This window comes from Apostichopus japonicus, chromosome 22, assembly GCF_037975245.1.
Source record: "Apostichopus japonicus isolate 1M-3 chromosome 22, ASM3797524v1, whole genome shotgun sequence".
Taxonomy (NCBI): domain Eukaryota; kingdom Metazoa; phylum Echinodermata; class Holothuroidea; order Aspidochirotida; family Stichopodidae; genus Apostichopus; species Apostichopus japonicus.
In genome coordinates, this window is record NC_092582.1 from 3009408 (window position 1) to 3034383 (window position 24976).

The 24976-nt window shown below is 35.2% G+C and overlaps 1 protein-coding gene across 6 annotated transcripts in view; it reads right to left on the minus strand.

Annotated features, from left to right (window-relative positions):
* The window catches only part of LOC139963731 (stomatin-like), a 113427-nt gene that overhangs the window by 7134 nt on the left and 81317 nt on the right, over nucleotides 1–24976 (minus strand). For all 6 annotated transcript variants that reach the window (XM_071964830.1, XM_071964831.1, XM_071964832.1 and 3 more), the window contains 3 exons: nucleotides 15206–15278; nucleotides 6353–6435; nucleotides 650–853 (listed from right to left, as the gene is read on the minus strand). In XM_071964830.1, coding sequence (XP_071820931.1) covers nucleotides 650–853; nucleotides 6353–6435; nucleotides 15206–15278 — 360 coding nt within the window. The remainder of the gene's footprint in view (nucleotides 1–649; nucleotides 854–6352; nucleotides 6436–15205; nucleotides 15279–24976) is intronic.

Consider the following 24976-nt stretch of genomic DNA (forward strand, 5'->3'; position numbering starts at 1 on the left):
ATAATAAGACATTCATGACTTTAACTGCTCAATTGTCCTTCAGAAGAATTGCTATACAATTTCATGATCACAATGGGGAGAAAAAGCATACTTCCCATTAATTTCTAAAACTTTGGATAATTAAGTGAACACAGCTTTCATGTGGACAAGCAGCTTCCTGTAAAAAACAGTCCTCTGGTACAATTTCCAACCTCTCGTTTGACATGGTGTTTTATTATACAAACCTCCATTATTTTTTTTATTTTTTTGGGGGGGGGGAGATGATTAGTGTAGGGGTTACAGAGTTAATCCCACAACCATTAGGTACCTGGTTCAAAATACCACCAGAAACCAGCTTCTCTTTGACCTGTTTCAAAATTGTTGAGTCTTCAGTGGATTTGGCCAATATTTCTTGTTAAAACTTGTGAATTGGGAGTTTTGTTCTGTTCTTCAAATGGTTTTGAACAAACTCCTTTCATCGCTATGGCTGCACTGAAGTGATGATGACTGGGGTGCCTTCAGTGACCCCCATATTTGAGAAAGTGGTCAGATGTCGAGGTACACTAGCGTCCCTCGGATGGTGACGTCATGAGAGCTCCTGCTATTGTTCTAACCTTAAGCCAATACTTAAAACTAAACTAAACCATTAGCATATCTACTCTTCCATTACCTGCATATACTGGCTGATGCCCTCACGATCGGATAAGATCTCAGCAAGGTTCTTGGTACCCAGAACGTTCCTCAGGGTAGTTTGGGCCAGGAGTCTGGTCGACCCATTAGCGTCCTCCACATTTGCTATTGAAATAGTGGCATTGTTGACTCTGTAGTACACTACGGCATCCACAGACACTGTCACACTGTCCTTGGTCAAAATCTGTCATTTCAGAGATTTTGGAATTAAGAAAATGTGAGAATTTGCACACTTTAAATATGTACCAATCCCTTTTACAGAAATATGGTCATGTACATAAATCATAAAACATTTACGAAACAGTCGGAAATATCATCTTGTTTCATATTTCTATATCAATCTGGAAAATTGGTTTCAAATGGCATCGAATATGCAAGCAAGGCTAACATTGTCACTTTTCATCATCAATGTTTCGATACTAAAACTGTTTTTTTTTTTTTCAAAATTTCTTTCGCCATCATTCCTTGATTCCATTTCAGTTCAAAATATTGATACCATCAATTTCAGATATTTTTCCAACTTAAAAAGGTTTCATCAATCCTCCTTCCAAAAAATTTCAAGGCTTATATTACAGATCAAAACACATGCCCTTCGAATATATATTTTGAGTACTTTACTTTTAGCACTGCTGCACATATGAGTTATTTTCAATGCTGCTCAGTAAAGTATTTTTTACACAAATCTAAACGACGAGTTTGCGATTTGTAAAAAAAAAAATTCCTCCCTTTAGAACATACATAATATCTGGATAAATATGCTGATTAAAACTCCCAAGATGGCTTAATTAGGATTAAAATTTCAAAACGATTATTACAGCTCCTATGAATCTTTTCCCTTCCATGTTTAGTCCTTTTTTTTCTCTCTCTCTCTCTGAAATTCATCCAAGGTTCAGCCTTCCTCACAACTCGTTAAGTTCTTCCAAACTTCACAAAAACAGCAGACAAACTACCTCGGTGCCTTTTGGTTTCAACTTCATCAAAGCAGCTTTTCAAAATTCATCCGAGTTTATAGTTTTGATTGAGAAAGTGTCTAGGGAATTCACCAAAATGCCACAGTATTCTTTATTATAAGAATGATTGGCGCATGCAATCGAGCTACCTCGAAAAAAAGAGAAACCTTATGAATAAATGATTTACCAAAAAAAAAAAAAAAAAAAAAAAAATACAAATAAAAATAATAGGGAGAAATTACTTACCCTCTGATATGGGGAGACTAGAGTAGAGAGCAATTTGGATCATATCGTTACCACTGACAATACTCATAACAAGAGAGGATGGGAGGTGTGGGGGAAAGAGGATGGAAGGGAGAGGAGAATACTCTAATTCTGGTGACTACAGTATTGATTGTGCAGGATTAGTCGGGTAAAATTAATGATTTTTAAAGACACTTTACCGACACTGGGGTACATAAATACATCCAACCATTTTGGTTGCATGGATTCAATTTTGTCTACTATAATGATTTTTCAAAGCAATATGAGAAGCCATTTTGGTACCAATTTCTCATGTTTATTCGATCAATTTTATTTTTAAATGAACTCTTATACTTTTTCTCCCAATTAAAATGGATATATAAATGTACCCAGTTTAGGCTAAAAAAAAATTATCAAAAAAAAAAAGAAAAAAAGGAAAAATTGTACAAGGAATATGTGGTGTGCAGGAATATTCATAGACGAAACTAAGAAAGTACACGACATGACACAACAAAAGAATTACCACTTTAATTTGACATGAACCCTGAAAACCATGTTCATAATTGATGACTTTCAAATTCGGGAGAATAAAATGCAAGGGGGATATACGGGTGTCAAATGTAATCGAATTAATTGTCGTTGGGAATGGGGAACTTGTTTTGGTAAAAAGGTTGGACAAAAACTTTCACTATAACTGAGGTCGCCACTTGTTTAATTAAAGTTAAAATACATGACAAGCAGATTTAATTTCTGTTCTAAACAGATGATTTCAAGACTGTTCTGTACTTCTTTAGTGGAGTGAACTCGAGAATTTCCATCATTGGCATCAATCCCGTACAATTCGGATTTAGTATGGAAGCTCTAGTATACCAAATGTGCACTCTGTCGCCAATTGACATGTTTGGATAAACATTTATGCTTTAATACACATCTGATGCAGGGATGTCAAAGATAATTCACCTGCGGATAAGATATGTCACTCTCGTCAAAAACTGTCACACGATCACATGACTCATGGAGAATATCGCCAGCTCTCGGGTGGTAGGTAAAATCCTTCTCTCGACGCTACCTACTGTAGCAATGACAATATGACCAGTGCCAAAGTATGGTGTTCAGCCATTAATTGCAATAATTCAGGTATAAACCCATCGATTCTCAAAAGACAAATGGGTAATTCATGTAATGGAATATTGTTATCATGTATAAACAAAGTTAATTTAAAAGAGAAAAGAGATGTAAGAGGGTAGGCCTGTACAGGCTGTAGACTCTGTAGGCGAGACCCACACACCATTAGCCTATGCCCTAGCTATCTAGGATGGCCAGGCTATAAATCATGTCTTGAACGTTAATCATATTTGTTGACCTTAGCTATCATAGATTCTTGCTGAACCTAAGTAATATTGCAGCAAAAGTTTCAAAATCTAGCCTACCTATATCCAATGACATAAGACTAGAGAAACAGTGGCCTAAGGGGCCTAGCTAGTCCTAATCCTATTGCACAAGTTAGTCCTAGTCCAAGAATGGAATCCTCTTGAGTTAAACCTATATAGGATAGGCTAGGGGCATAAACATTGTAATTACGGGGTGCATGGAATTAGATGGATGAAGTAACAAGCCTAGCAATGTAGCATATTTGGGTCCAATACAGCATACTTTTAACAGCTAAGTTGCAGCATGTATAGGCTAGCTAGGAAAATGAACATTGTATTAAAATAAATAAATATTTAGCTTACTGAAGTTGAAAACTACAATGTACACATCATGTATTGTTGCAGGATCTCCGCCTATCATGACACCAATGCTTTTAGTTTCAATTCCCCAAAAGTTTTTCTTTTGGGGTCTAGGCTTCTATATACAAATATTGCATCAAGTAAACAAAATGTCTCCTTTAGGTCTATAGGTGTGCACTGCGGGCCCAGTTTTCAAGACATGCGGAACGCTCCGCATACTGTACACAAAACTCAGATTTTGGGGCATTGACTGTTCCAACTGACAAATTCACAAGTTTCAATATGATATGTGAGGATGTGTTTGTGAAATATTTTAACGCTTTTTCCACGTTAAAAACATTGCAACAAAGTTCATGTGCAGAATGACTGCTACTACCAAAGCAAGGAAGGTACTACTCAATCTTTGCAGTGTCGAGAGGGAACAGGATCTTGTATGCTTTTTTGTCAAGTTCCGTTTACATCATGCAGTCATTTTTTTAACGAAGGACTGCTTGATACAGTCACTGATAAATTTTTTAGGATATCTCATGTGTGAATGATGGTCAAAGAGCTTATCATGCACACAGGCCTATTGAGGTATGTTTTCATAATTAGCTTGTACTTTAAATCTGAATTGCTTCAGTTAAACTTATTGGATCCATTCTCAGTTAATTCATGTTATTGTATCACAAAGTTGTTGAAGCAGTGGGCTAAATGTATACATATGTTATATACAGGAATAGATTATTCAAGAAAATTGTAACCAGCAACCAATGTATGTAAAAATTCAGGGCCTATATGTACGTATACTGTTTTTAACATGAAAGGGGAATTTATTGTACTGCTGGTGAAGATCTCTGCTGTTTCAGTTTTTATTTCTTATTGTTTATGAAATATTCAGTCAACTGAAAATATTGAATCACCTTTTCCATTCTTAGTTTCATAATAAATTTACAAACAGCAGGTCAGTAATATCTGAATACCCAGCAATACTATTCGAGACATCTCAAGCATCTAATTACTGAATTGTCTGATAACATTCTTACATAAATAAAAAAGAAGATATGTACTGTGTTTAATCTTATTTTTATATTTATTTCGGAAACTAAAATATGAAGAAGTTCATTCATTGTGGAGACAATTTTCTTACTTGCAGACTGAAGGCAAACGAATGACAGTAGTTAACAGGCTCGAATCTGTGCTATAATGGACAACAAACTAATACTTTCTGCTGGATAATTTAGTCAGGGAGCTGCTACTAAGAGTAGCAGCTCCCTGATTTAGTGATTTGTGAAATAAGCTGTGATAAATAAATCTATTTAAAACCAGAATATATATATGGATTTTTGTCTATATTTTTGGTTATTTTAGTTTCACATATCCTATCAAAAGTGTGAAATCATGCAATTACTGTACTAAATCTTGAGCATTTGCTGCTCAAGCATGAGAAACCGCATCACTATTAAATTCATATCTTTATGACTGCCTCCGAACATAAAGAATGCAAACCTCCCATTATTTATGAGCAAGAATAACCCGAGACTGTTCTCTCATAATGGCAATACCAGCGCCGTTGGAAAAAGGAGATACGGAGTGATTGGGTATCCATGATTTCATGACTCTACCTATCAACACACATATCGTTGCACTGTCTCTTCTAGTTAGTTTACCTACCAACTGAATGCGGGCGCTATTCCCCATGTATAACGTGACTCTCGTTTAAGCGTTACAGCCAAACACACAGTCTATCAACAGAGTGACGTATCTTTCCGAAGGTGGAATATCTTTGAGGGATGTGCTCACGCTGGGCGGCTGAGCCCGGCAGTTCTGAATGCCGCCCAGCACAACCAGTATTTTAAACATTTCCGTCCGGTCCTTGTTTTGATGATTAATTTAACCAATTTTACCATTACCAGAATATGGGTGAATACTTGGCACAGCAGTTAGTACCAGAATAGGAAAAAGACTGCACCATTTGCCATCCAAGCATACTTCATTTGCAAGAAGGGCACCCCCACCCCTGAGACCCCCTCCCCAAGGACGTGGAAGACACTACCTCTCAAATCCGCCCAGCACTAAGATATTCCTGAGCACATCCCTGCTGATGTACATAGAAGTTTGAAAAGATCTGTAACCATGACTACTGTGAAGTGACTGTTTCATTGGTTATGCTGTGAGACTGTAGTGTTATAACTGTATGACTTAATACAGTATGTTGCACAGAGAAATGCTTCTATATGGCTGATCAAGATATGAATGGTATTTGAGAAAGGGGAGTGGGGGGAGGGGGGATTTATGTGAGGAGTGGATTGGAAAGCAAAGGACGACAAAGGTACACTAGGAAATATCGAAAGCCAAAAAAAAAAATTTAAATTTAAAAAAAATATAAAAAAAGACTGAGAATTTAATTATATTAATAAGATCACATTTAAATACTTTCCATAAATGGGAAAGTACGACTCTTGTCAGGATTGTGGTTACAGTACGAAAAAAAGAAAGAATGTGGACGCATACCGAGGTCACAGCACAGAATGGTTACAGTATGGGAAAGAGAATGTCACAGTATACTGTGGTTACAGTAAAGAATGGTTACAGTTTATAATAATACTATTAATGTATACTGACCTCACACATCAAAGGAGACAGAACACGGGTCAACTTTGAATAGTGTCAATGTATACTCTGGTGACAGTATGAACACTGAATACTGAGGAATACTTTGGTTACAGTATGAAAATGGTTATAGAATATAAAAAAAAAAGAATATTAATGAATACTGACCTCTTGAGGGGGTACATCAAAGGAGACAGTACGCAAGTCAACTTTGGTGTAACTCTCAATACAGGGCAACACAAAGAAGATACCTGCAACACAAAGGCAAGAGATTCAAACATGAATCGCGAACGAGGGAGCGCTGTAATGCAAACACAATTCTTTTTTCCCCCCTTTTTTGTTGTTTTTTGTTGTAAACATTTTGTAATTTTATTTCAAGAAGTACTAGAGATCTTTTTAAAGGAAGAAAGATCCAAGACTTTTATAACACTGTTCCTACACAAATGATCATTTTATAAATATCAGATCTTCTCTATACAAAAAAATATACTTGGGACATTTCTGACGAATACAAAAGACAATTTTGTTTTGAAAGATCAGAATTTGAAAGCAGTGTTCCCACTGGTTTTGGGGAAGCTAGAGAGAATGAGCAATAGATGTGTGCTGGGTGGGGGTGGGGATGTGGGTAGGAAATTGAATCACTTTGTCCTATATTGCTGCCACAGGTACCATACTTTGTTATATCATCTCTTAACAACTCTCGGATCAGCTTTGGATGTACAAATTCATGGCAAGCAAGAAACGATGCACAGATTTCAATCTTTTTATTTCGTTCTTTCACCCAAAGATGTAGAAAGAAGGACGAGACACTGATTGGAGAAGAACGCCGAGGTGCGGTGCCGATACTGACTACTAACAGAGCTGTAACCATGGCAACCGATGACGGCACTCTTGACACAACAGCTAGTATATATATATATATTGTATAAACCCATACCAACGAAATATTTGACGCAACTTTCATGAATCACCAATTCCCAGCGATGATATTAAAATATCAAATACAGAAGTGTATGACAAAAAGGAAAAAACCCTTAATGACTGTTTAAAGTCTGATTGTGTTCTTGTAAACAAGCATTGTAAACAAGCATTGTAAACAAGGAGCCACCTGTTAGCAGCTCCCTTGACTAACCATGCAACTTAGGAAATAATTTAATGTTTGCATAGCAGTTTTATAATGCTCTGAATAATGTCTCTTATAATATACTATCAATCCTCCTCCGTACAAAAAACAGCAGCTATACATCTTTGAAATTGCATAGTAGTTTGACGGTTAGGCGATGCGATACTGGTTCAATTATTCCTTTCAAACACACATCCTGCAGTTTTATTTGATAATCATAAATGATTCAGATTGTACTGTCTGGCATTAATTATTAATATAGTCTGGAATAGTTTTGTTGTATCATTTTCTCATGCTTCGCAAACAACAACACAATAGCCTATACCCAAACGGTGATGACTGCATGGTTGCCTGGGTAACGGTCATAGCTCCTTGTTTATCACAGAATTTATTAAATGACATAAATGTATTAAATACGAAACAAATCAGGTTATTCTACTGGAAAATATCTTGTTCTGGTGTAAACCGGATTTCGGTGGAGGGTAGGATATACAATTTCATTGTAAATAGCACCAAAACTAAACAAAAGCCATACTCAAATTTCTCATATCTAAATGATATATCGTACAATATATTAAAACAATTACCCACAAAATTTGAAATCTAGGTGAGAATAATGGCAAACAGATTTTGAAATTATTCTGAATGGCATCATGATTATTTTGCTAATATGGTCTAACAGGGATTTTCTGGGGCCCAAAATGAGAGAACTCAGTAAATTTTACATTATCTGCAGGTGTTAGCAATGCTTCAAGCAAACTAGTATCATTTCATGCAGCTTTGTGAATTGACGTTGCTAAATTATTTTGATGCAATATCAATGCCATAATAACTGCAGCTAACTAAACAAAGTCAATAACTAAGTGTAGGAGGCTTTCTTAGTTCAATCAATTGTAACCTTTTTTAATACAAGATATTGGTAGGTTTGGTCAACTTATCTTTTCTAAAGACTCTCCTTCCCCTCTCTCACCCCCCCCCCCCACCATCTTTCTCTCTCAAACTATTCATTTTGTTAATCTCTGGATTGTTATTGAAATGTCACATGTAAATGTCTCTTATACCTCACTGAGGTGATGTGGAGAAAATAAACTGAAACTGTTAATCAGATATTGATGAATCAACCAAAAAAGCTGCAATTAAACTATTAGTATTAAGCATTTTGTAAAATTTCATCTCAAAAAGTTCCTTATTTTAAACAAGACATCGATCGGAATGTTTGGTCAAATTATCCAGATATTGATGAATCAATTAAAAAAAAAGCTGCTATTAATTATTTAAATTTCATTTCAAAAGTTCTGATAGATGAATTAGAGCCATAAACAAAAATTGACCAGTTAACCACCACGTGGCGGTGCAAGAATTAACCAATCACAGCGTGGCGGTGTAAGAATTAACCAACCATCGCATGGCTGTGGAAGTTACAACTGCAAAGGCCATATATCTTCAACAATAATCATTGATCTGACTTTATGGTGCAGGCTGCACCTTTCATAATAAACCAATGACACCACCCACTCCAGAGGTCGGTGTTGGACAGATCTATACTACCTGCTTACAATGAAGAACCCAGTCTGGCGAAATTTATAAAAACCTCTGGGATTGAATCGCTCCCCATTGGGACTGAAAAAGCAAATAGATAACATCATACACACCGAGACAACCGACGGAACGGTATCGATCATGGAGCGAATGACACCGATGTTAAAATACATTTATCTTTCCCATCTTCGTATTATTCCATTCAATATTTCCCCATCGATGAAGATATTTCTCTCGCTTCAGATTGGATGATTTGATTAAGAGAAATGTCAACTATCTTCTTTCGCGATTGACAAATTCCTCGTCTTCTGCTTCTTCTTCATCTTCTTGTTTTTTCTGGTTCAACCTGATCTAGGCTAACTGATTCAGTACTCCATCTGTCATTTGGTGACTGTATATATATGTTATCCATGTCATTATCTGTGAAGCTCTGATGTTTTTTGTATACATCAATCTCATATATATATATATGTATATATACATATATATATATGTATATATATGATATATACATATATGTACATATATATATATATATATATATATTGGCAATTTACAACATTTTGCCATTCATCAAGTTCAAATTGCACACCTGATAAATCCCTGGAAATTTCATTGTTAATTGCAAACTTTGACTGACATTAAATGCACATTTTTAACTTGAACTTGATTTTCTGTAGAATACATTGTTGGAAATAACAGCATCATTTAAGTCGTATTATAGGGCTCCGTGAATGATGAAAATATGAGCATATTTTTTAAGTTGATACACATCAAATACAAGTTAATTGAAGACTATTCTTGCTATATAAACTGTTTTCTCTGTAAATCCATATGACTGAAGAATACTTGCTAAATTATTCCATATTGTACTTTTATCAATGGTTTGATGATTTATAGCTGATATGTACCTGAAGTTACATGACATAACTGATATTATAGCCCAAAAGTTCATTAACACACCAGTGGGTAGAATCAAAGACTATAGTTGTCGTAAATTACTGTGCTTTAAAGCCATGGCCTACTGTAAGAGCACGGTTGCTTGCAGAATACTAAATATCAGTATGATTTAATAAAACAGACTTGATATAAATAACTGCATATCTTAAAATACATATCTACAGTAAATTCGCTATTGATAACATTACCACAGCTAGACTTTAGATACACCACCAAGCTATGATTGAATTATGATAGAATGATTGTTCTTGCCATCACTGAATACCTCCTCAAAATGAAGTAAAATCAATTCTAAGGCATAGAAAAAACTTGAAGCAATTCACTCGTTGTTTTATCTTCAGCTATTTGCATACGATTGAGTCCCCAAAGTCCACAAGCCTGCGGTTCAGTGAATCAAATGTCAAGAAGTTTCCTCTGTATTGTATAAATTATTTGTGGACGTATGCAAATAAAAAAATCTCAAAATAGGTGTCATTTTGTAAAGTAGGCGATATGGAGGTGGTCTGTAACCCTTCTACGATCTGCTCAATCTCTGCTTGTGAGTTTATAAGGAGAAATAAACCTACAAATATTTTGTATAGACAAGGGAAATATGCATCAACCCTTCTTACACACTGCAGTTCAAATTGTTTTATTTACTTTTTCACTTGTTCTTTTATTTTATCTTCAGCTATTTGCATACCATTGAGTCCCCAAAGTCCACAAGCCTGCAGTACAGTGGATCAAACGTCAGGAAGTTTCCTATGTATTGTATAAATTATTTGTGGACGTATGTAAATAGAAATATTTCATATATGTGTCATTTTGTGAAGTAGGGGATATAGTAGAAGAAGTAGGAGAAAAAACCCACAAATGTTTGTATAGACAAGGGGAAATATGCATCATTGTTTTATGTACGTTTTCTTTATTAAATTAACTGAAAGTAAATATTGATGGGATAATTAGTTCAACGATAAGAAGTTAAAAAAACCGCCTCTTCTTCGTTCTAGGAACGCTGGAGCAAGGGCGCTGAGGTTTTGAGGAGACAGGTAAGCAAATAAATAATAATAATAATAATAATTAATATTAATATAGCGCATAATCAGCAAAGCTGCTCAAAGTGCTTTACAAATGTAAAACCTAAAAACAAATAGTAACAAAAACCTAAATATTAAATATATAGAACCAATAAGGCATACAATGTAAAAGCCTATTTTAAGCAACAATATAAAAAACACCCGTACTAAACGATAATAAAAGAACATATATATAAAAAATAAAACCTGAATGCAAATGAATGTCAATATCTGACCAATCAGAAAGCTGCGGTTTCTGTTGCCTTAGCTACCGTCTGGTATAATATATATTGCTTTTTAAGAAAATACCAGCTATCCAATGAAAATTACAAACCTAACACAGAATTTAAATAGCTTTCAAGCTACCGTACATAATGAACTTATTATTCTCTGATAAATAACACTCTCTCTTTTAAAGGAGAGAATCAAATCCCAACCAATCATCATCATGATCGATCTATGTGATAGAGATACAGGAAATGAACAACTTCCCAACACAGTGACGGAAATCTGATTCCATTTTGGGAGATATAAATTGTTTTAATAATGTTCCTTTCATACAAAACATGGAATGACTTGAACAAGTCTAATAAAATAATAATAATCAGGAAAATTACTTTTTACAACGCTGAAGCGACCACATATGTCTGAGAAGCCCCACAAGGGCTGTTGGATTAGAACTGTCACGTCGGTTGGCTTCAATTTCAAATTTGGAATCTTTTCGATTCAGAAAGTCATTTCAGATGGGAAAACCATAGTTTGCTTTCGGTTGAGAAATCCACCTTACTATGACCCGGCCGGGGATTGAACCCCTGAAACCTCCCGATTGCTAAGCCTCATTGCTTCAAATGCCTTTATCCACTCGGCCACAGCACTGTTTTTAATAACTTTACTGATTACTTTGTTCATTTTCATCATGGAACTTTCCCTTAGTTATCTAAAGTTACATAAATATTGAACATGGAAAGAATTGTAACTGACAATGATGCTAAACGTGCTACGCTTTGAAATTTCTTTTTTTTTGAACCAACATCAGCAAATATCTTCTATCAAAGAATGCAATAAAACTAACAGAGAAAGATGAACATCGATTGATACTGTGTTGGCCTGATGATGCAACAGTTAGACTTGCCCAAGTCTTCAATCTTGTTCTAGTCTTTCAGTCTCGTTAATGAATCAAATCTTCCAAATGGAATCAAGTTTTCCAAGCTGTTGAGAGAACTCTTGTTGTACATTCTACGTCATATCTTTATCACATAATTCAAACTAAAGATGTTGACTGTTGGGCTGGTTTTTCTTTAAAAACAATGACAAATTTAATTTTGCAAATAAATGAAACAAAAATAAAAAATCCTGATTGTAAAATTGTTAATTTATACGCGCCAGGAATTAATGATTCATGAAAGAAGGTACTAAAAAGAAAGGAGTTACATTATCTCATTTGGACAGTTTACAGTCATGAAGTCAGAATTTTTGACTGGTGCAGAATTTTAGTTGTATTTGAAAGTAAAATGGTCTTTAATTGATGCAAGACTTTCTCATTGAATTCATTATAACCATTGTCACATTGCAAAGTCCATTTCACAGATCACAACTGAGAAAGATGAACAACTAATTACTACTACCACAAATATTAATTCCAACCTTATTAAACAAACACCAGAAATTCAACTTTTATATTTTTGGAAACTTTTTCTTTTTTCCAAGGGAGATAAAGTAACTCCTTTCAAGGCTAAATATTTCTGACATTTTTAAATTTTTTTGTATTAAACAATTTATTTTAATTTTAAGTCCATTCTCAGATGGGTCAATGCCATTACATAATCACAGCTCATTTTTATTGTAACTCTCCAACAGTGTCATCCTTAGTTCTACATAGATGGGTGCATTCATAACCAATGCTGCGTGCATCGTGAAAATTTTCTCGCAGAAATCTGTACATCCTTGCAAGCTTGCCAATACAATGGTATAAAAATATTATGAGTTGTAAAGAGATAGATACAGTATCATATCGCATTCTCACTCTGTAAAGTCAATCCAATCTTTTAAATCTGTAAAATAGTGAGTGGGTCTAGCTGATTTTCTCTATTACTAAAGAAAGGTAAAATTGTGGATTATTACAAAGTTTCTTGTACAGTGGTACAAATATACCACAAAGGGCATACTTTTGGTCTATTTAACCCTGAAGGATGGGATGGAAGGGGTAGGGAGGGGGATTACATTTTTCAATTTGTTTATCACGCCTTCAGTTTATAGTAAATCAGACCCTCCAGCTATTCATGGTACGTATTTGTCTTTTATTTTCATGCTTCAAAATAATTATCAGAGAGGTACATCATTTTGTTTTCTACTATTATAAATCTGGTCACACTTTACCAAGATTTTATTATGCATAAACCCGATGTAAAATAAATTATCCTATCTGGCATTTTGATTTGTGTTAATAGTCATTGGGAATATGACAGATTGGTATAGATGAGAAAAACTTCTCAAAAAAAAAACCCCTACAAAAATTTCAATTTCACTAAAAACATAATGAAACACGGGGATATAACTATGCACAACACATACGACGATACAAGAAGGACATAGAGCCAACATACTATACAGACACATACAAGGAGGGGCCTTTAATAATATAAATGGCAATATACATGAATGCCGATATCAATGCAACTCTGTGTGAGAAATAAAGAATGAGAAATAACATTGGTTATTGATTTTACATATAACTCTCAATTTATATTACCTTTAAAATTTCAGTGAAAAACATTTTTACCTAACTACAGTTTTGAACGAGTGTATATCTATCAATCTATAAACATATTTCAAGTATGCAATGGGGGGGGGGGTTCCTTCAAATGATTCCTTAAAAAAAAGGCCCTACAGGCTCTGAGATGGCATTTCAATTTGGCCTAAATTGTTCAATGTTATACGTCACATTTTATACTTGAAAATGAAACCATCGAGACGAGAAAGGTTAACCTAGAACTTTAAAAAAAAAAAATTGGCTATAATGGGACTTGATTCATTTTTTTATTTATAAAAATGTACTTTCTTTATGTACAAATGTTTCTACTTGACAACAAAATGGGAGAAGAGAGTGTGGAGGGGGGTGTGTCCCTATATTACTTCTTGTTCTTCCAAGGATTGAAAAAAATCTGGATCATAGTAAGTAATAAGGTCCTGAAAATTTGTGCTTGCGTAATTGGAAATATTTATGACGGTTTCTTGGTTTATGAATACTCGACAGGTCACACATTATTTTACACTTTTATAGTAAACATGTGAAATCGACCTGCCCAGGGAAAATAAATTAATCTGTATTCAAGATTCATAAGTTTCAGTTATTTCCTTGCAGTGCATTTACCTCTCTCTTCTAATGCAGTTCAACAAATTACTACACAATTACAGAACTTGTTTCCACCATCGGTCTGTTTATAGCCTTTTTTTTTATACTACATTATCCATATGCCAAACACATCCCTCCCCAATTATGTATTAACTTTTGCTGATGAGATCTATCAACAAAATATATTTTGACCAGCATTCTTGATGAATCCTTAAATATGCCTGCTTAGTTTTCATTTTCTAGTTTGCTTCAATACATGTACCAGGGTTTACAGCTCTATTTGTTGGGTTCATTGTAGCTGGTGAATCCAATTAAAATAAACCGTCCAGAGTTCCCGAGATACCGACCACTCACCCTACAAGATGACACATATCATAACTGACCATGCAAACCACTCTGAATAAAATGGCAATTAACTCTTCTGGCTTCTGGGAGTTTAATATCCTGGCTAATATCCTACTACAAACAAGAATTTGGCAAGAGAAATAAGATACGGTTTGATAAATCTCTCTCTCTCTATTTCTCAAAGTCTCTGAGAATATCATAACAGGCCTTATATTATGTCAAAGGTAGGGCACTGAAGTTAATCAGCTAAAAGGTGGATATCAAAAGTTGGATGTAATTGCAAGGTAGGGGATATATCAAATTGGGTTGCACCCATGATTATCATTCACTTAGGTTTGAGCTTTTTCACGTAGGACAATTATCATATATGTCATTGCTTGTTATAATGTAATTGCTTGGTATAAGGTATGTACTGAAGGATTCTCAAATGTGTCCTAGAAGCAGACAGTAGGTTTATATTATAATCAAAAACTTCATCAATTTGTTTGCTACTGACACACACGCCTCATTTTGGTAAAACTTTAATGAAAAATAGCCACATTTCTTTTTTTGTTAGGTAAGACAGGTGTTTCAATACAAAAGTTATGAGTACATACTAAAGAAAAAGGCCATTACAATTATTAATATATCTATTAATCTTCCATTACCTGGTCCTTTGGCCCCTCCTGTCAGGAGACGACCCAGTCTAAATATAACGGCCCGTTCATACTCCTGCACCACCTGAAATGATGAAAAAAATATTGACATTGATTGACAATTTTGAAACCTTGATTAATTAAAATTACCTTTCAAAATATCAGGCTACTCTCTGATTTGGGTCCTCAATTTCTTGTTTTTTTTTCAAATTTTACATCTTTTATTTATTTTAATTTAACTATTTCAGTTGGTGTCAAAAGATACTTTTTGCCCACTCACTTGATAACTGCAGAGATTCAATCACTGAGATTTGCGACCTGAATGAGATATCTTTTTTAGTAGAAATCACCCCAGGACTGCTAAATCCATTCTATAACAACTTCGACTTTCCCCCCATATCCTTTACTTGTAGGTTCTCCCCATGCCATCTACTTGTAGGCTCTCCCCATGCCATCTACTTGTAGGTTCCCCCATGCCCTTTACTTGTAGGTTCTCCACATGCCATCTACATGTAGGCTCTCCCCATGCCCTTTACTTGTAGGTTCCCCATGCCCTTTACTTATAGGTTCTCCCCATGCCCATTACTTGTAGGTTCTCCCCATGCCCTTTACTTGTAGGTTCTCCCCATGCCCTTTACTTGTAGGTTCTCCCCATGCCCTCTACATGTAGGCTCTCCCCATGCCCTTTACTTGTAGGTTCCCCATGCCCTTTACTTATAGGTTCTCCCCATGCCCTCTACATGTAGGCTCTCCCCATGCCCTCTACATGTAGGCTCTCCCCATGCCCTCTACATGTAGGCTCTCCCCATGCCCTTTACTTGTAGGTTCCCTATGCCCTTTACTTATAGGTTCTCCCCATGCCCTTTACTTGTAGTCCTCCCCATGCCCTTTACTTGTAGGTTCTCCCCATGCCCTTTACTTGTAGGTTCTCCCCATGCCCTCTACATGTAGGCTCTCCCCATGCCCTTTACTTGTAGGTTCCCCATGCCCTTTACTTATAGGTTCTCCCCATGCCCTTTACTTGTAGGTTCTCCCCATGCCCTCTACATGTAGGCTCTCCCCATGCCCTCTACATGTAGGCTCTCCCCATGCCCTTTACTTGTAGGTTCCCCATGCCCTTTACTTATAGGTTCTCCCCATGCCCTTTACTTGTAGTCCTCCCCATGCCCTTTACTTGTAGGTTCCCGCTATGCCCTCTACTTGCATTTTCCCCCATATGCTCTTTACTTGTAGGTTCTCCCATGCCCTTTACTTGTAGGTTCCCCCATATGCCCTTTACTTATAGGTTTCCCCCATGCCCTGTACATCTTTCAGCCAGACAAGATTTCTATCAAGTTATTTTATTGATCTCTTCATGCAAGTGGTGTTTACGCTATGGTTTCTTTACCACTGAAACGAGAGGTACATTACCATGGCAATGGAGAGGAAGCACCTTAAATACTTGGAATCTTGGAAGTGGAGAGAATCAGACAGTAAACTGGAGAGGGTACTGACTAATCCCTTAGAGGAATCTACTGTAAATACCAAATGCAAAATAAATGCTAGAAATGCCTTAATGCATGGTCACGACTTATAAATTACCCAAAAACATTTTTTAGCACTTTGAAAATGTTGGAATACATTTGGCAAGTACTCATAAGCTTCAAGGACCTTTGTGTTTATTTACACTGTTGTCATGGTGACACATAGTGACCAATGTAGGTCGGCTTTCAGTTAATTATATATGCCATGGAGAGATGTTTCGTTATCACTCACTGTGTTAGTCCCTTTAACAGAATGAACGAGCAGCTGACATGACATATAGTTGAACAAAACACTTTTAAATGTCTCTCTGTTAATACGCTCATGTGAATAAAAATGTCACACTTTACATTCTCAACGTCTCCGAGAGCAACCGATCAATTTGAAGAGAATTTCCTTGGCGGACAGAATTAACGGTGAAATTTGACAGATATATGACGAGATACCACCTATTTAGATTGAGATGCCACGCACAGCTGTTTTCTGCTTAAAATATTGTTATATCTAACACCAAAGAAAAGAACAGAAACTGACATATGACATATATTAATCAGAAATACGGGTAATATGCTTCACTGATTATTAAATATTTCCAGATCCTGATGTGCAAAGTGAAAATCAAAGAGGGTGAGGTCAGAGTTCAAAGGGTAGTAGGAACGAGCAAGAGCTGTGCATTTGTTGTGGGCAGGCAGGTACGTTAACTATAAACTCGCCTCTACCTAATTCTTAGGATTCAAAAAAAAATTTGCTGATATCCTTGGCAACGAATGAATTTAAAAATAATTTAGCAAATCCTCCATATTACATTTCTGGGTACACTTTGTATGAACAGTTTATGAACGAAAGTGGATGAGTTTGCTAGATTCTAGAATAGTCCCCAAGCTTCTGAGAATGGCAACATGTAATTGACATACGACACCTGAGGTCAGAAGTCACACAACATGAATATTTATACTTGTGATGATATTTGAGATGACTGTGGTTTAATTCACATTATATAACAATGTGGGTGTTACTCGACCAGACCTCTAATAAATAACCCTTCACACCACCCCATCTTGTTAACATCCACACTCCCGTCTATCTGACCTACGAACTGGTTAAAATTTCCTGCACGGCGCCCCCAATGACCCTCTATACATGTGGTCACTGCCCTCTTCATTCCAGGAGGGATCAGATCCAATCTACCTCAAGCAGGTAGATCAGAGTGCTTTTTAGGTGACGAGACAGGTAAGAGGTAGGTGAATGATGTATGCCAAGCTGTGGTATATTATGACATCACAGAGGAATCGCCACCCTGGTGTAATTGCTTGAATTGATCTGCATCTTTAACTTTATTCAGTTTACTTAAATACTAGCCTATGCCAAAAAATACAGTAGCAACCTTGCCAGCAAGCCTCAACCCATTGGAAATTTACTCCCACATTGTTATCATTTGAACTGTTTCGTTACCAAAGAGAAACATTGCTAATCAAATATTAAGAAATCCATTAAACGACTCTCAGCTAGACACTCAGGGTGGTAGAATGAGAAGGAGGGCGGCAGACCCCTTCGCAGCAGCCAGCAGTCAAGGAACATGAATAAAAGTTAGCGAGAACATATAATTTGATGCGACGAGCGATGTACCTCTACAAGTTATTTTATGACAGACTTGCAATTAAGGGAAGTGTTTTCCTCAAAAAGTTCCTGAACTTTCAGTGAATAATTGTGTACAGAGACAGGAAAAGATGAAACAATTAGGCCAATCATAATTGCAGTTATAGTTCAAATATTATTAACATTTATAACATTTGACCTGGTTAATTTAGATATATACTTCTTTCCTTAAAGTATTTATTGTTAATCTTGCCATACTCTTCATGTTGGTGTGCAAAAGTTCAATTACAAGTCAATGAATACGGCAGACTGCACAATATACGTCACACCGTCTTTCGAGGGGCTACCGAAGGGGCGGTTAAACTTCTCCTGAAAGTGTGATAGCTACGAGCATCTTATGAAGACCGGTAAATAGGGGGGCTTAGGTACGGCTATTGAGTCAAGCAGGATATATCAGGCACCACTGACTCTGGACATTCTTAAAAGACATTGAAAAGAATTATATTCCTCAAGGCTACGTCCTCACATGCATTATTGATCGCGGCTCTCTCTGTAGTATCGATGAGAGGTACTACGAAAGGTAATGAATGTTATACATTGCAAGAGAAGTCAAACTATTACGGACTAGACATTCAAATTATGGAATTCTGGTTTTCTAAATGCATGAAGGATGTTTCTAAATGCATGAAGGAGGAAGTTGATTAGACTTATACAGGAAGAAAGTACTTACAGATAACAAGAACCTCTCTACAAACATCCGAGGTAAAACGTTTATTTTGCTGGAGCCATTTTAAAAATTGTCAGTTATTGTATTAATCCACATATATTATATGCTGATGGTATTCTTACATAATGATGTTATCTTACATAATACCATGTTACCTTACATAATATGTTATCCTTACATAACACAATGTTATCCTCACATTATATGCTGATGTTACCCTTACATAATTCACTAATGTTACTTCATAACTGTTTACCGTTAATACTTAATGTTCAATGTTATTCTAAACCTATCAGAGCTAACTCTTTTCATCTGTATTAATCCACATATATTATATGCTGATGGTATTCTTACATAATGATGTTATCTTACATAATACCATGTTACCTTACATAATATGTTATCCTTACATAACACAATGTTATCCTCACATTATATGCTGATGTTACCCTTACATAATTCACTAATGTTACTTCATAACTGTTTACCGTTAATACTTAATGTTCAATGTTATTCTAAACCTATCAGAGCTAACTCTTTTCATCTGTATTAATCCACATATATTATATGCTGATGTTATTCTTACATAATATGTTATCTTACATAATACCATATCACCTTACATAATATGTTATCCTTACATAACACGATGTTATCATCACATTATATGCTGATGTTACCCGTACATAATTCACTAATGTTACTTCATAACTGTTTACCGTTCATACTTAATATTCAATGTTATTCTTAACCTATCAGGGCTAATTCCCTTCATCTTTATTAATCCACATATAACACTACCATGCCGAGGGGCAAATTTATTTCTCTGCGACGGTTCTCTGCCCTTGCCGTCAATCCACTCGTATCTCCTACACTTGGCTTCTCAACACCATCTACTGTATTCTTCAACCCTTTTGGGTTTCCCTTGAGGGTGAGGCTTCCATCACGATCTAATTCACTGTTCGATCTCAGAGTAGTTTTTGCTTTCGCCGATAAGTGGCGTACCATCATCTGCATCTTAAAATCTGATTTAATTAGCGAAAGATCGGAGATATAAGTCTACGAGCTTTGTACGACAAGGACTGCCATGTATACAGTACACCTCAATATAAATCCAATAACTGATAAATCTGAGCTGTCAAAGTGTGTTTGTTCATCAAATAGGGTCCGAAGAATCATACCTCCGGTCAGTGTTTGGTGTAAGAGAACTGTACACTGACACTTGATGAATATTCATTAGCAAGGCATTTAACGTCCATTATTTTTTGTTGATGTTATAATGTTACTTTATAGTTATCACCCTGTGTACAGTTTAAATGTTGCATTATGTAAGGTCACACAGCTAGGCTAGAATTACCACATAGCAACAAGGACATGTATAAATAACAGCTATATGTGTGTACACGTAAACAGCTTGATCGGTGACTTTTATAAATTTGGTATAACTCTTGAAAGCAACAAGTCTTTTAAAGGGAAGTTCAAATATTTGATGGGAAATTACGAACTGACTATCCCAAAAAAAGAAAGAAAAAAGATCATTTTCTTTGAACTTCATTTCTTCATAAACCTTGAATTAAGAAAGTGGACAATATAAGTTTGTTTACAAATTCATGTAAATTAAGTGTGCAAATATACACAATTTGTGAGGTTGCTATGGGGGTAATCTAATGGAGATAACTAATTCTGAATGCTTGTCTCTGTACCAATCACATACAAAGCACCATGCTACCAGGTTTGTCCTATAAGACATATACTGTATATAGCAGTGCAATTATTATAGATAAAAATTCATACAACAAAAAGTATGTACAACTTTTAACTTTCACTTGAACTATTTGACGATTTCTAAAGGATCCTGTCATTAACAGCAAAAGTTAACTTAGTACTATAAATTGTGTGTAAGCATTTCTATTACTTCCTAATTAATGTTCACTAGGCAAAAACATTTTAGGTAGAGGGGTGGGGGGGGGTGGGGAGATCAGTGGTTTCACCTAATGCAAAGTGACAATGTGAATATAACACATGGTAAATTTGCTGAAATTTATGAACTTTTTATATCCCAAGACAAACAGTGTTTTGGATTCTACTGTATAAAACCCCATAAACAATGCAGTTTACGAATTTCACTTGTAAAAACAGGTCTATGACAAAACTTTTCGGAAATCAATGAAAAGCCCTAAACTTTCACCTTATTAATTTAATTCACTAATTAGTCATTGGAGAAAATCAGGTATTTTCAAAACTATTTTTTTTCAAATGCTAGAAAAAATTAATTCTAATTATATCCTGAAATAAAAATTTTTTTTTGATAGATATGTCGAGACATATTTTTATCAGAAAATAGTTTGCAGAACTATTCAGCAATTACAAAATATTCATTCAGATCTTTGTTGTTTGGAACATTTTCAGATCAGAAAATAGTCAGATTTTTTTACAGATTTTGAAATTCAGACGAAGGTATATACATATCTGAAATGATAATTGACCATGCCGATAACGAGCAAGGATGAGGACCCTATAGGAATTTTGTTTCCCCTTCATACTGCATAATTATCGAAACTATACCAAACTCAATTCAAGAGGATGCTTTCGAGTAAGAGAAGACAACCACGACGACGATAACAACAGAAGAAACATAAAAATGTACAGTAAGACGTAAAAACAGAATTACTTCTGTCGAGCTGTCACAGTCTCTGCGATAAACACCATCCTTGGAGATCCTCCTCTCTGGCTGTTTTATTTTCTGTGAGGGTTGCTTTACAGCTGTCTCAACATTAAACGTAAGCTTTCAGAGATTGTCGATAAAATTAAAATCACGGTATTATTGATGAGCGTTAGCTACAGGGATGTTGGATGTACTACTTCTCTCGTGTTGCGTTTGCTCTCTTCCTGTTTTGTTTTTTAAATCTTTTAATCTTTAAGTTATATGTCACTACATTTTAGACATTTAGTAAATTTATAGAACAGTGAACCAAAAAGGAAAGGACCCTAAATATGCAGGGATCTTAAAAAAAAAACTGGCATCATGCCAAAAACTAAGATATCATGCTAAAATATGATAGGCAAAACTAAGATATCATGCTCAAATATGATAGGCAAAAACTAAGATATCATGCTAAAATATGATAGACCAAAACTAAGATATCATGCTAAAAAGATGATAGGCAAAAACTTAGATATCATGCAACAATATGATAGGCAAAATATAAGATATTTTACCAAAGAAAAGATATCATATACAGTAACTATATATGCAGGACGGTTACATGCTTATCAAGCTATTTTTCCAGATATGTTTTTGCTTTTTGGTTTAAAGACTGTAAAAACATTAAAACAGTGAGAGTAGCTGATTTTGACTTCAAAAAAGCCTTTATATCACAGATTTATTTAATTAAAGAGGACTATTAAATATGACAATTTCTTTTAATGACCACAATTTTTTTCAAAGGTCAAAATGATTTAAACATTACAAAAAACATTGGAAAATGATGTCTAACGTCAATGTACATTTTATTGCCATCCTGAATTAATTTAATTTCACTATAATAGCTATCAAGAGATGCAATTATCATCAAAGTTTAACCTGCATATGTGAGACAATTTTGAAGGGTGGGAATAACTGGTTAATTATTACCAAAGAATTTATACCTTTGGGAAACTGTCAGCACTATAAATGTCACGCACACACATCCTTAGCTACTGCTGTTCGGTCGGGTCGTTTACCCACCAGTAACTAGAGGGCGCTATTGCCCATGTTTCCACGTGACCCTGTTTAAAGCGTTACATCCGATCGAATGCTAAATCGTCAGGAGTGTCCCATGTTACCAAAGGTATGTAATCTTCGATATAACTCCCAGAAAATTGTTGCTTGAATCGAAGGACATTTAATATATCAAAGACTGAACAGTCAACTGACATAAAACTTATGTTACTAATTACAATTAATACATATTGTTCTAATATATTTCCTTGACAGAACTAACACCTGGATATAACACAACTGTGCACCTGCACATAATAAAGATTTGTGTTATTCTTGTTTGTATGACGAGCTCGTCCTTCATATGAACCTCAACTTCGCTGGATCATCATACATGATAAAGGCATGTAACGTAACTAAAGAACAGACCCAAATATGTTCCCCCCTCCCTCCCTATGATTATCATGATGGGCCCTGCCTTGGTATTCCAAACACCAGGACATCAATCACTTTGTTTTTATCGTTCCACGCTGTCAAACCTATTTCATAAGTAAATGGGATTGTGGCAAGGCTGATAATAACTTAGTCGAAGACGACAACGACCGAAAAAAAAAAAAAAAGAACTGTCGTGCCAAAAAGAACCTACCATGGCATTCTTGAACTCTAAGAATAGGTCACAAACTTTACAATCAAGAAATGTTATGCATTACTGTATATCTGCCCATTGGCATTATAAAGTTCCCAGATGGAGTTAATTTATGCAGAGAATGAACTTTAACATTCTGATGATTAAAAGCAAGTTTATTGATTCCTATATTGTCAGTCAGTTCTACAGTAGCATGCATGTTTCTATAAATGATGGAATCAATACTATGGGTATGTTTTTCTCACAACTTACACAAAAAAAGAAAAAGAAAGAATATACCACGTATCTTAGACAGCTCTATGATTCTTGGTTAGAAGTGTATGACGTGGGAGAGATATGATACAGGCAATCAAGACCTAGCTAAGTCCATTTTAATATAAAACTATGGTACACACTAAATGCAAACATCTATTGGAGTTATATATTAAAGAGGTCATTTTTTCTTAAACAACCAATTTCTCTGCCTAAGACATTCCATGTACTAGATATATTGGGTTGTGGTGTAGTATTGCATGTATTGAATTCGGTACAAATGAGGTATTTTACACCGGAATCGTCAAACGCATGATCACAGATCAAAAGTCTGGGTTAGAAGAACATTCACTGAAAATCACTAAGCATGGTACCTATAGCAAAGCCACCTGCACATATTTGTTTACTGTATTATTTATTGTATTTTTTATATATATATATATATATAAATATATATATATATATATATATGAATATATATATATATATATATATATACATTTATATATATATACATTTATATATATATACATATATATATATATATATATATATATATATATATATATATATATATATATATATATATATATATATATATATATATATTGTGTCCATACATTATGCTTTTTTTGTAATACGTTTATGCCTGATATCTTGGGTAAGTTTCAACAGATATGAAAATAAAAAATAACTGATTTAAGAAAAGTGCACTTTTTGTTTAAATTTATCTTGATATAAAACATACCACCACAGAACAGAGTAATTTTTTCATTAATGTTTCAAATATGAAAATATATCGATGGCAGTGGGAGGGGGATAAGGGTGGGGGAGTGGGGTGTTACACCCGAGAAAGTCATAAGATAAAAAATCAAGGGCACCATGATCTGCAACCCTTAAGTATATTAAAACTTGGCTACAATACTTCCTCAGTAAATAATGACAGTCTGTCAACTGGATATGGATGGACGCACATGCACTCATGCAACCTATGTTACAACTCTAATACTACACAGGGAATGTGGGAGAATTGTTGTTGATCAAATCATAAGTTCCCTTCTTTGTCACTTACAGATTAATTACTTTCACCTCGGAAACACCGTTCTCTTTCCTTATCTGTCTCTCCTCTCAGACCCATGCACTTAAAGATATGTTACCGCGACGACGATGTACACCTCGGCCGGCAGAAATGAAAACCAAGAAACTTTTCCTCGGCTCTAGATACGAGAGAGTATCGAGTTTCTAGGTCTGTGACTCTGGCAATAAACAGGAGGAATGATTAGTGCGTCGCTTTTCAGTCTTACACTCGTGTAATCGCAGAGATTCTTTCTCTTGCTCTCG